The sequence below is a fragment of the Camelus dromedarius genome, chromosome 32, assembly GCF_036321535.1.
Source record: "Camelus dromedarius isolate mCamDro1 chromosome 32, mCamDro1.pat, whole genome shotgun sequence".
NCBI classification, from domain to species: Eukaryota; Metazoa; Chordata; class Mammalia; order Artiodactyla; family Camelidae; genus Camelus; species Camelus dromedarius.
This window is the reverse complement of record NC_087467.1, coordinates 8,310,442-8,324,210: the sequence shown is the minus strand read 5'-3', so window position 1 is coordinate 8,324,210 and position 13,769 is coordinate 8,310,442. Positions and strand designations below refer to the sequence as shown.

Below are 13,769 nucleotides of genomic sequence, written 5' to 3'. Positions count from 1 at the left end.
CTGCCACATGGAACTTCCATTTGAGAAAAAACACGGACAGCTTGATTGTGTGGGCAAATGATGGTTTATGTTCATTAACTGTCAACTCTCTTGCTCTCTAATTTGATCCTTATGTAATTTATTCACCCAGCCCCAATAATTTAAGATTTTATCACTGCTATCCTTTCTTCTCTTCTGTTTTTAATACATACTTCCTTTACATCCCAATTATTGTATCAACCCTTTATCTGAACTCAGCACTCTGAGTAAAAACTTATCTGAACACAAATTTTTTTTTCACATTCAATTAGCCCTTTTAATATCTTGATTTTCTTTCCAAAATGTAAAATAAATTAGTGCTCTTGAGTTTAGAAATAACTTTTTCTTCTTTCAAAGCCTCTGTGTGATGAACAGAAGGTATCTTTAACTTTTTTATGAAAAATAAAGCTTTTTTTAGTTTTGTTATACACTAGAGGTGGGGAAGGGCAGGAGGGAGACCTTCCCGAGTGAAAAACGAATGTGTAGATATACTGATAGAAATTATCCAATCTCAAGAACAGAAAAATGAAGGAAAAAGAACAGATCCTCAAGGAATTGTAGTACAAAAATAAAACAGTCCAACACATGTGACGTTGAGGTTCTGGAAGGAGAAGGGAGTAAAATTTGGAGTGAAAAAATCTGCAGAAATAATGGCCCAAATTTTCAAAATTTGATGAAAAACACTGACTCACACATCCAAGAAGCTCAACAAATATCACATTATTAAAATATAAAGAGAACTATGTCTAGGAACATCATACTCAAATTGCTGAAAACCAATTAACAATGAAGAAATCTTTAAAGTAACCAGATAACAAAAGGACAGATTACATACAGGGGACATGAATATGAGTAACTGCTACATTTCTCATCAGAAACAATACAGGCCAGAACATAATAGAAAAATATCTTTAAAATACAGGCAGGCTGGCAGGAAAGAAGGAAGGAAGGGAGAGAAGGAAGGAGAAACATTAAAGAAAACAATAAATTCGACTTTGTCAAAACCAAAACATTCAGCTTGCCTCAAAAAGATATTACAATAAATGAAAAGACAGGCAAGAGAACAGGAGGAAATAGATGTATACCCAACAAAAGACTTGTATCTAAAATGAATAAAGAAAATCTACAACTTACTATATAGGAAAACCAAATAAAAAAATGAGTGTAAGAGTTGGATTCTTCCAAAAAGTCAATATATAAATGACTAATAAGCATGTAAAAAGATGCTCAGTATCATTAATCATCAGAAAAATGAAATTTAATTCACAGTGCAGTACCACTTCACAATCACTAAAATGCCTAAAATGTAAAAGTTTCACCATGCGAATATTAGTAAGGATACAGAACAACTGTAACACATACACTGGTGGAAATGTAAATTACTCTCAGCAAATAGCCTGGTAGTTTCTTATAAAAGTTAAGCATATACTTACTATGTGCCTCAACATTCCACTTCTCTGTGTTTACCCAAGGTAAAAAAAAAAAAAAGTCAATAAAAAGACTTATATGCAAATATTCATAAAAGCTTTATTTATAACAGCCCAAAAATAGAAAGTCCCATATTTCCATCAACGGTTGAATAGATAAACTAAACAGTACTCAAACGAGGGAGTACTACTGAGCAATAAAACAAACAAACCACTAATGCATTCAACAACATAGATGAATCTCACAGACCTCTTTCTGAGTTTTTGAAAGAAACTGGACACAAAAGAGCACAAATAGAATGATTCCATTTATTTAAACTTCTAAAATGGTAAAACTAAAATCGTATCAGTGGATATGAGGGATGGGGTGAGGTGATACTGACTACAAAGGACATGAATGAGCTTTCTGAAAAGATGGGAGTTTCTACATCCTATTTAAGATGGTAGTTAAACAGATGTGTACATTGTCAAAAGTCATTGACCTATATACTTAAAATGACGGGACATTATTGTACTTAAATTTTATCTCAACAAATTTGTTTTACAAAAAGACCACCAAGCATTCCCTAGTGAAAGAACTCAATAACCTCGTATCATTCTCCATCTCTTTTAACTCTTCATACAAAACATAGTAGAAAATACTTCCTTGAAATGTTCTTCTTTAATAGTTTTCTTTTACTTCTTCATTGCCTATTTCTCCTCATAGTCCTAAATCATGGCTACTTACTAAGAAATCATCTATTCCCTTTATACTCTCTCCCTTAATCATCTCCTCTGAGTACCTGATTCCCAACTAAACATCTTTAAACTTAACATTATCCTAAACTTCTTGCCAAATGTACAAATCTTCCAAAAATCTATCTTTTCTAGAGCCCAATCGTAGCACTGAATGTAGAGAAAGGAAGGGTGGATTTGCTGGATCCCATGCAGTATAAAAAGCAAGAGAATTAAATTAGAATGTACCCTTTGAGAAATTGATATACCACAAACAAGGAAATACAGAAATGCATGATATATAGTAAACTGAAATGCCAAAGCAAGGAAGAAGGCTACAGAGGAAAATGCACACCTTTCTATGATCAGATATAGAGCTGGAAAAGATACAGGAGACATACAGAAGGAACTCCAAGATGGGAAAGATCTGACACATTCCAAGTGGTGAGAATGGTGCCTAGCACAGAGTCCATAATCAGGAACTACGTGGTAAATAAAATAATGATAAGAGAGTAAAGATACAGCAAGGTAAAACTTTTGGTTACAGGCCCCTCTCCAATATATCTGGTATTAAATATTTGGACTTTGTCAAGAACAGCAAGCCAGAGGTAGTCTTAAAAGGAACACACCCACTCACAGGATTTCTAAAATAATACTCATCTTCATTCCACTCAACCTCTTTTCCTTCCTTACTTCTCTGTTCCCATTATCAAAGTCTGCAATACTTAAATTGTCCTTGGATAGTCTTTTCAAGTTTCTATATCAATATACATAGTCAGTTTACCAAATCTTACAATTCCTTTGTAATGACTCTTTAATTCCTATCTTTCAGACCCACTGATCCTTCATAGATCAGATACTTATTACCTTAAACCCAGACTATACTGATAAGATAAGCAATTTTGTAAAATTCATCAACAGAAACCTCAATTAGAATTGGGAGACCAGAAGGGAGTGTCTTCATGCCCTTCAATGATAGCAGAGCCCAAAAGGAAAAAGAAAGACTCTTCTCTTCCTGGCAAGGATTCAGCCAATGAAAAGCCATGGACTTTGTTTACTACAGCCCTCCTGACTTCCTTTTTCTTCAGTCAAAGTGTTCTCCTTCCCTTGCCTCAGGTAACTTGCACATGGCTTACCATGGTTGCAGACCCCAAATGTGCTGATCCCAAGTAAACCCATCTTTTCTGGAGAAATATGCAGTAGTGTATTTGTTTCAGGTCAATGGTCTCCATATTTCCTCCTATAACCAAATAATTCTGCACAGCACACTCAGACTCATACTTCCAAGCAAAGGATTTGGTTATGTAACATCTCTAATCATATATAGATATAGATATAGATATAGATAGATATATGTATAGGACCAGAGACTGAGCAATAATAAAGTTCATGTTTTTTGAGCCTGAAATTCAAAATGCTTCTTGACTGCATCTCAATTATTTCTACTTTATTTTAACCAATTATCTTTACATTTCTGAATCTTTCCTATGCTGTAGTCAAAGTAATCTTTTTTTCCCATATTTTGTGTCATTTCATCATTGTTATCTGACTCATTCTGTTCTTGCTTAAATTCTTTCCTCACTTTTCATACATAAATGCATCCGTCAAGATTCAGTTCAAATCTGTCCTTACCCATTAACAATTCTTTAAATCCTTAGAGATCATACAAGTTGAGGGTACTCAAAACACGTAAATACTTCTTGCCCACAGTATTCATTTCTCATATTCTGCTGTGATACTGTGATTTAGAATAGTCAATATATATTTGGTCTTCATCTGTTTCTGGCACAGAGCTCCTAAAACCCTTGTAACTTCAATGGTGTCCTTTGTTATGTTAATGAGGTGACTTTTGGACGCCCCATCCCCCCCCTCCACTTAAGAATGGAGGCTGACTGCCTGGAGAACCAACCATGGGATTAGACAGTAGGAACTTTCAGTCCCACCCTAGACCTCCGGGGAGGAAAGAAGGGTTGGACCTTGAATTAATCAACAGCCAAAGGCCAATGATTCAATCAATCTTGCCTATGTAATGAGGACTCCATAAAAATCCAAGAGGACAGGGTTCGGAGAGCTTCTAAGTTGATGAACACATGGAGATTTGGGGAAACCAGCAAGTTCAGAGAGGACATGGAAGCTCTGTGCCCTTTCCCCATTTCTTGTATTATGTATATCTTCCATTTGGCTGTTCCTGACCTATATCCTTTTATAATAAAACAAGAATCTAGTAAGCAAAATGTTTCTCTGAGTTCTGTGAGTCACTATGGTACATTAATCAAACCCAAGGTGTGGTGTAAACTGGAACTACCAATCTTTAGCAGTTGGTCAAAATCCCAGGTGATAAACTGGGCTTTCCCACTGGCATCTGAAGTGGGGTGAGGGGTAGTCTTGTAGGACTATGTCCTTAACCTAGAGGATCTGATGCAATCTCTAGGTAGATGGTGTCAGGATTGAGTTGAATTGTAGAATACCCAACTAGTGTCCAAGAACAGTCTGGTGGTGGGGAAACTCCATGGCCATATATTAGAATTGGGTACAGAGCCTTTTAAATACCTTGTGTCATCTTTGCTGTTACTCTATATAACCATTTTTTTTCTTTTGTGTTGTACTAATTGGCGTATAGTTATATTTTATTTGGCTTGCAAGATTATATACTCCTCATAAGGATCATTTCTTAAATATCTTTGCACCCTAATAGCACACATATCTTCCAGTGTCCTAAATTAACTGGTTCACAAATCAATAATTTGATATTTTAAAAAATTAGTCCAAAACTAACAATGGCCCATAACTAACTATGAACAATAAACTCTAAGCCAGGACATTAAAATTCTATACAAGATTTCTACTGAACAGAAATAGATAAATAATCAGAATGGTAACTTAACTCAATTGTATCATGTCAAACACAATCTCCAGAGCAAAAATGTACCAAAATGAAGATTAAGTTTTTTGATAAACATAGAGTTCTCCACCAGAATGAGCTGAGAGAAATCAAGTTCTCCACCAAAATGAGCTGAGAAAAATCAAGTATGAACCCTTATACATAAAACATACATTTCATCATCTCTTCACATATGATATCAGAAACACTTTCAGAGCTAACATTTTATGAATTCTCAATGAGTAATTTTTAATTCTGGATTTCACAACCAAAAAAAATTAGTCCTTATTCTTCTTCTTCTAGGAACACATCCTCAATGAACTAAAATGTTTTTAGCACCTGCCAGTCCTGGCATGAAGGATAAAGAAAATGTTTATTTTAAAACCTCACACATTTATGAAATTGTAAACAATTCTTATAAACCAAATTACAATTAACAATATATTATTAATAAAATGTATTACAATTTGTATTCTTAACATTACATACCTTTACTCTGTTAACTATTAGTGATATTTAGGATTTCTTTTTAATAAAAATATAACATTGGTATCACAAACGAGCATATATAAATATAGCTTACATAGGTTACTATACAATTTAGATGCAGCCCTCACCTTCAGTATTTGTCATTTTATTTTCTTGAGAAACCTCAACAGCTTCCTTAGGGGCACCAAATCGAACCAAAGCTTGTGATGTGGCATTGTCTTTTTAAAAGAAAACAAAAATTTCAGGGAACAATTAATATACATATTTAAATAAGCAAAATAATGTACAAAACTATGTTGCAAAAGTGTTGTCCTTAAAAAGCAACTATAGTATTGATATTAAACAAAAGCTATGGTAGAATCCCTCTAGATATTTCTTGTGTTCTTCAATTGGCTTAACACTCACAAGAAGGTATACAAAATATCATGTACCTCTTAAAAACAAACAGAAAGACCATGCATACTGACTTCACCAAAATGGTATGGTAGGAGACCCCAGCCTCTGGACACCATCAAAGATCAACAATTAGACAGCTATCTACAAACAAAATTAGCTCTGGGAGAGTGCAGGAGTCCACTTAAGAAATTTCAACAATATAGTGGAACAAAAAACCTGAGAATAACCACACACAAAAGAGGCAAGGAAAACAGTTTCATTTTGCCTGCATCCCCTAAGCCGACACTGCTCAGTGCCAAGAGGGAACTCTGCCTTGAAATAGTTCTCGTCACTGGAAAAGGGTGAGCAACCAGCTTCCTTACCCTTTTCGGGAACTCACAAAGGACTCACTTTGGTTCACCCCACCCACAGACCAGCAAAGCTGAGAAGTAGACAGATGGCTTGGAATAAGGAAGAACGGCAGAAGCTCTCAGTACCCGCCCTGCAGCAGCAGTGCCTGTGCTTCCCAGTGGCCTGCTCTGCACAGGACCCTAGAGGCTTTGCTGGCAAAGTCGTCCTTCAGACATGAGGGAGAAAGTAAGAGGTTCCCAGGCAAATAAGAGCTGAGGGAGGTGATCATCATTTGATTTGCCTGACAAGAAATGCTGAAAGGAGTTCCTCTAGTTAAAATAACACTAATTAGTAAAACAAAAACAATAACACTAATTAGTAGAAACAAAAACATAAAGATGAGTATATGGTCAAATTCAGAATACTCCAATACTATAGTGGTGTATTAATCACTTAACTCTAGTTAATGGTTAAAGGACAGAAGTACTAAAATAGCTATAGCTGCAATAATTTATTAAAGAATACAAAATATAAAAAGATGTAAATTGTGACATCAAAAACACAGAATGTGAGGGGAGTTGTAAGAGGGAAGAGTTTTTGCACGTGATTGAAGCTAAGTTGTTATCAGTTCAAGATAGACTATTTTATCATAAAATATTTCATTTAAGCCTCACAATAACCACAAAGCAAAAACCTATAGTAGATACACAAAAGAAACAAAGAAGGGAATCCGAGTACAGCACTATGAAAAATCATCAATTCAAAAAGAAAGACAGAAAGAGAGGAAGAAATAAATAAAGGAACCACAAAGAGGCAGAAAACAATCAACAAGATGCCACCAGGAAGTCCTCACCTATCAATAATCACTTCAAAATGGAAATAAATGAAATTCTCCAATCAAAAAGCACAGAGTGGTTGAGTGGATAAAAAAACAAGACCCAACTATATGTGTGCTACTACAAGAGACTAATTTCACCTTTAAAGGCACATATAGGCTCAAAATGAAGGGATGGAAAAAGATATTCCACACAAGTGGAAATCAAAAGAGATCATAGGTAGCTGATCTCATATATATCTTATGACATCATATATACTTATGTCATGCAAAACAATCCCACTTACAACAGCATAAAAAGAATAAAATGCTTAGGGATAAAGTTAACCAAGGAAGTGAAAGATCTATATGCCAAAAACTGTAAGATATTGATGAAAGAAATTATAGAACACAAATAAATGGAAAGATCACATGTTCATGGCTGAAAAGAGTAAATATTGTTAAAATGTCCATTCAAATCAAAATTTATCACAATTCCAATGGCATTTCTCATGGATTTTTTTTAAATCCTAAAATTCATTTGGAACTTCAAAAGAGTCATAATAGCCAAAGCAATTTTAAGAAAGAAGAATAAAGATGGAGGCGTCACACTTCCTTATTTCAAACTATATAAAGAGCTATAATGAACAAAACAGTAAGGTACTGGCATGAAAACAGACACACAGATCACTAGAATAAAATAGAGAATCCAGAAATAAACCCATGTATTAGTGATTAACTAATATTTGATAAGGAAGCCAAGACTACTCAATACAGAAAGAATAATATCTTCAATAAATAGTGGGAGGAAAACTGGATATTCACATACAAAATACTAAACTGAACCTCTATGTCACATCACTCACAAAACTTAACTTGAAATGGATTAAAAGCTTAAAAGTAGGACTTGAAATCATAAACCTTCTAAAAGAAAACATAGGGAAAAAGCTCCTTGAAATGGGTCTTGTAAGGATCTTTCAGATACAACCCCAAAAGCATAACCAACTAAAACAAAAATCAACAAGAGAGACTACATCAAGCTAAAAGTTTCTGCACAGCAAAAGAAACAATTAACATAATGAAAAGGCAACCTATAGAGTGAGAGAAAATATTTGCAAACCATCTATCTGGTAAGGGTATATTAACATCCAAATATATAAGGAATCGACAACTTGACAGCATTAAAACAAATAATCTGATTTAAAAATGGATAAAGGAACTGAGTGGTCATTTTTCCCAAGAACATACAAATGGCAAATACGTAAATGAAAAGATACTCAAATCATTAATCATCAGGGAAATGCAAGTCAAAACCACAATGAAATATCACCACATATCTGTTAGAATGGCTATTATAAAAAAGACAAGAGATAACAAATGTTGGTGAGGATGTGAAGAAAAGCAAATCCTTGGGCACTGCTCATGTGAATATAAATTTCTACAACCACTATGGACAGCAGTATGGAGGGTCTTCAAAACTTAAAAATAAAAACGTCATGTAATCTAGCAATCCCTTTTCTGGGTTTTTATAGAAAGAGATGAAATCACTATCTCAAAGAGGTATCTGCACTGCCTTGTTCACTGCAGCGTTAGTCACAATAGCTTAGACACGGAAACAACTTAATATCCATCTACAGCAAAAGGATAAAGAAAATGTGATATACATATACATACACACACACAATTAAATATGTTAAGCCTAAAAAGGAAGGAAAGCCTTCCATTTGCAAGATGGAGGAAACTTGAGGGCATTACACTAAGTGAAATAAGTCAAAGAAAGATAAATACTATGTAACCTCTTATATGGTATCTAAAACAGCCTAACTCGTAGAAGCAGAGTACAACAGTAGTTGGCACCATCTTGGGGAGTGGGGAAAAGGGAAGACGTTGGTCAAAAGGAACAAGCTTCCAGCTATAAGAGGAATACGTTCTGGGGACCTGATGTACAGCATGGTGACTATAGTTAATTGTACTGTATTATATACTTGAAAACTGCAATGAGAGTAGATTTTAAATGTTCTTACCATAACTACAGTAACAAAATGGTAATTATGTCAAGTGAAGGTTGTATTCAATAACCTTACCGTGGTCAACACTTCACAACATATACACATATGAAATCAGATTGTACATGCTGGGGAAGGGTATAGCTCAGTGGCAGAGTGTGTGCTTAGCATACACAAGGTCCTGGGTTCAATCCCCAGTACCTCCATTTAAAAAATGAATAAATAAATACAAATAAATAAACCTAATTATCTCCCTCTAAACGATCATGTTATAACTGACACAGTGTTATATATCAATTACATCTCAATAAAGCTGGAAAAACAACAAATAAATACATAAATGCAAACAGCAAACACATAAATCATTATGTGCCAATACAGAAAGTAGTCCAAGGTACACTGAGAAAAATAGCAAGATATATATTTATGTGTAAGTTTTGTCATCACTTTTTGTTTTTTAGAAAGAGACATAGACTCTGACAGATACTTGCAGTTGCATATATAAGTCCACAGATCAAGAAACTAAGAAAGGAGAGGAATGTAGAGACAGAAGGGAAATTTTATATTTCATTTTATAATCTCTGAAGTGTTTAAAATTTTTCAAACAGAAGAATCTATTATTATGTGTTTGATGGTTCCTTATAAAGTTAAATCTATTTATGCTACAATGCAGTAATTTCACTCCAAAGCTTTTACCCAAGATAATTAAAGTATAGGTCCAAGAACTTGTGATAGCTTCAACCATAACAGCAGAAACTGAAAATCTGAATGTCTATCACAAGAAAAACAAATTTTTAAAAATATTGAGTAATCATGCAATAGTATAATGCTGAGCAGTAAAAAAGAATGAGCTACTAATACATGGAGTAACATTGGTGAAACTCAAAAGTAAATAGAGCAAAAATAATCAGAAAAAATGGATATTGTATAATTCCATTATTATGAGGTTCAAAAAAAGACAAAACTAAACTCTTACAATAGATATCAAAATAGTGATTCCCTACGGTAGGTGAGAAAATTTCTGGAGGTGATAAAAATATCTTCTATCTAAAATAGAGTGACAGCCCTATATTTATCATATACATATTTATTAAAATGCATTAAATTCTTAATAATTAATTAGTTATAAAATCTTTTCAACTACACTAGCACTCTTCAAATTGTGTTCAAAAATACATAATCCAGTGATATTCTAATAAGTATATAAAGAAAAGGGATTCTATGATCAAATAATCAATGTATGGTTTAAGGAGGTATCTTCATTGCAGGACTTTTTGGGGCTTTCCATATGTAAATGTTTATCAAAAAATTCCAAAAATAAAATGAATGTTATAGAATTTCCAAATTGTATTTTACCTCATAATCATTTTTTTCCTGAAGCATATCTTACAATTTATATTCAGCAGGACACTCTCTGAGGAATATATCCTAAAGCATATTACCCTCCAAATCTGGGAGGAAACAGAATTCAGGAGGGGATTAAAACTGTTAAATTTCACAAACCCCCCAAAATTTCTCTCATATAAATGTGATTCAATATAAAATATTGGTGTATAGTACTCACATTTCTTGGAACGGCAGGATAAGTTTATCAAATCATTTTTTCCACTGAAAATAATTTAAAACACATGACATATCATGATATATCATGTCTTTTAAAACATATTAAACATCACAAAAATTAGCATAATGTATAACATTTACCCCCACATGATTTAAATTTAATAATTTAACAATATATGAAAAAGGATTACTTTACCATCTTTGAATCAAGACTGAAATTTATAAGACAGACTTGGGCAAATATTTTCACTAAACTTGGCACAAAGAGAAATAACATATAAAGGTTTTATTTATATTAGCTAAAATGCTTAAAATTATGAATTCATCATCAGAAGGTTCAAAAGAGAGTAAATAAAAAGATTAAATGAACATATGGAAATTAATTTCACACTTTGGTAATAAAAATGTAAATTAGAGCAAATTTAGATTTATATTTTATAAATTAGCTATATAATAATGACTAAGTAACATCTGGTATTTTGTGACAATACTGATACACCCACACAGCTGGTATTTTGAACATTTGTGGAAAACAATATAGGTGGTTCTTTGAAAAGATTAACAAAATTAACAAAACTTTACCTTGACTAATCAAGGAGAAAAAAAAAAAAGGTAATACTCAAAGAACTAAAACCAAGAATGAAAGAAGGATATTACTAACTACCTTACAGAGTGGTTGTAAGAGAACACTATAAACAAACTTGTGTCAATAAATTAGATAACCTAGATGAAATGGACAAATTCCTATAAAACCACAAACTATTAACATTGACCCAAAGAGAAAAAGAAAATCCAGCTAGAACTTGACAAGTAAAAAAATTAAATCAGTAATAAAAAATCCTCCCACAAATAAAAGTCCTTGGCCAAATGGCTTCACTGTTGAGTATCATGAAATATTGAAAGAATTAACACTGATGCTTCATAAATTTCCCAAAAACATAAGAGAACACTTGCCAACTCATTCTATGAGCCCCATATTACCCTCACAGCAAAACCAGACAAAAACATTCTAAGAAAATAAAATTATACACAAAATACTCCTTATGAACATTGATCCTCACAAAATACTGCCAAATCAAATCTAGTGGCATATAAAAAGGATTATACATTATGTTCAAGTGAGCTTTATCCCAGAAAAGTGTCAACATTTGAAAGTCAATCATGTAACACTAATAAAGAGAAGAAATTACACAATCATTTCAGTAGATGCAGAAAATTTGACAAAATTCAATCCCATTCATGATTTTTAAAGAGCACTCAATAAAATACGAGTAGTAAAAAACTTCTTCAATATGATTTTTCAACTTTGTGAAAAATCCACAGCTAAAATCAGATATTATGGTAAAGAATGAAGGTATCCCCCAAGATCAGGAAAAGGGCAAGCAGATCTACACTTTGCCACTTCTATTCAATTTGTTCTGAAGATCTCAGCCAGAGTCATTAGGCAAGAAGATGAAATAAAAGGCATCCAAAATTTAATAGAGACATCAAAAAAGAATAAAATATTTAGGAAAAAAACTAACAAAAGAAATGCAAGACGTTTCGCTAAACAAGTGTCACTAAAATCTACAAAACATTATTGAAAAAAATTAAATACCTAAATAAATCCAAAGATTTCCTGTTAGTGGATTCTAGGACATAATTTTGTTAAGATGCCAAAACTTTTTAAATTGATATACAGATTCAATGTAATTTCTATCAAATTCTGATAGCCTTTTTTTCCCTGAAATTGTCAAAATAATTCTAAAATTAACATGGAATGCAAGGGACCCAGATTAGCTAAAATAACCTTGAAAAAGAACAAACTAGAAGGAATCAAATTTCCTGATTTCAAAATTTACTACAGATCCACAATAATCAAGATGAGGTGGTACTGACATAAGGACAAACAAGTAGATCAATGGAATAGAACTGAGATTCCTGATATAAACCTATTTTTATGGTCAGTTGATATAATGAGAAACGAACAGTCTTTTTTTCAGCAGATGGTACAGGATATATGAATGTAAAAGACTGAATTTTGACTCCCTTCTCAAACCATGTACAAAATGAATTCAAAATGGATCACAGACTTACATGCAAGAGTTAAATTATAAAACTCTTAAAAGAAAACAGAGGGGTAAATATGTGTAACCTTGGATATGATATCAAAGGAACAAGCAATTTTAAAAATTAGATAAAATGGCTTCATGAAAATAAAAACTTTTGTGCTGCAAAAAACTATCAAGAAAGTGAAAATGCAATCCCTACTATGAGTTAACAAGCAAAAACATTTGTAAATCATATATATAATAAAGGTCTAGTTTCTAAAATATGTAACTATTGCAACTCAACAATAAAAAAGACTATTAACCCAACTTAAAAATGGGCAAAAGATTTGAATAGACATTTCTCCAAAGAAGACAAAAGTCAATAAACATATTTACAGATCCTCATCCTCATTAGTTATTAGGGAAATGCAAATCAAAATCACAGTAAGATGGCTTCACACCCACTAAGATGGCTATAATAAAGTTAAAAAAAAAAAAACAGAATATAACGAGTGTTGACAAAGGGATAGAAAAACTGGCCTCTTCGTGTATTGCTATCTGGAATGTAAGTTATTGCAGCTGCTTTGGAAAAAAAAAATTGGCAATTACTCAGAAGGTTAAACATTAAGTTACCAAATAACCTAAGCAATTCCAGGCGTAAGTGTAAACCCAACGGAAATGAAAACAGGTGCCCACATAAAAACTTGTACTTGAATATTCATAACATTATTCATGATAGCCCCAAAGCGGAAACCACTCAAACATCCATCCACCGATGAATGCACAGACAATATGCGGAATATTCATACAATGGAATATGATTCATTTATAAAAGGAACCTTGACCAAATTTTAGTTTAAGAGAAGACAGGTACAAAACCAACAATCTTACCAGTACGTTTACATGAAATGTCCAAAACGGTCTCCCATCCCGCCTCCCCCACCCTGACTGGCCAAATAAGTCACTGCTGTGAGGGTGTTTCTGTCACCTCTTGAATCCTCACCTAAGTTTCAAAAGAAACGGCATCAGTGTTGATGATGAGAGGCAGCACGGAGCGGCCCCAGAAACCTGGAGGCGGCGCATCTCCTTGTCTGGACGGTC

General features: G+C 33.3%; 1 protein-coding gene across 1 annotated transcript in view; it reads right to left on the bottom strand.

Annotated features, from left to right (window-relative positions):
* Positions 1-9,820, bottom strand: part of CCDC178 (coiled-coil domain containing 178) — a 260,878-nt gene extending 251,058 nt beyond the window's left edge. The window contains 2 exon segments of the mRNA XM_031438906.2: positions 5,658-5,747; positions 9,772-9,820. Of these exon segments, the coding sequence (XP_031294766.2) occupies positions 5,658-5,747; positions 9,772-9,820 (139 nt within the window).
* Positions 9,821-13,769: the final 3,949 nt, after the last annotated feature.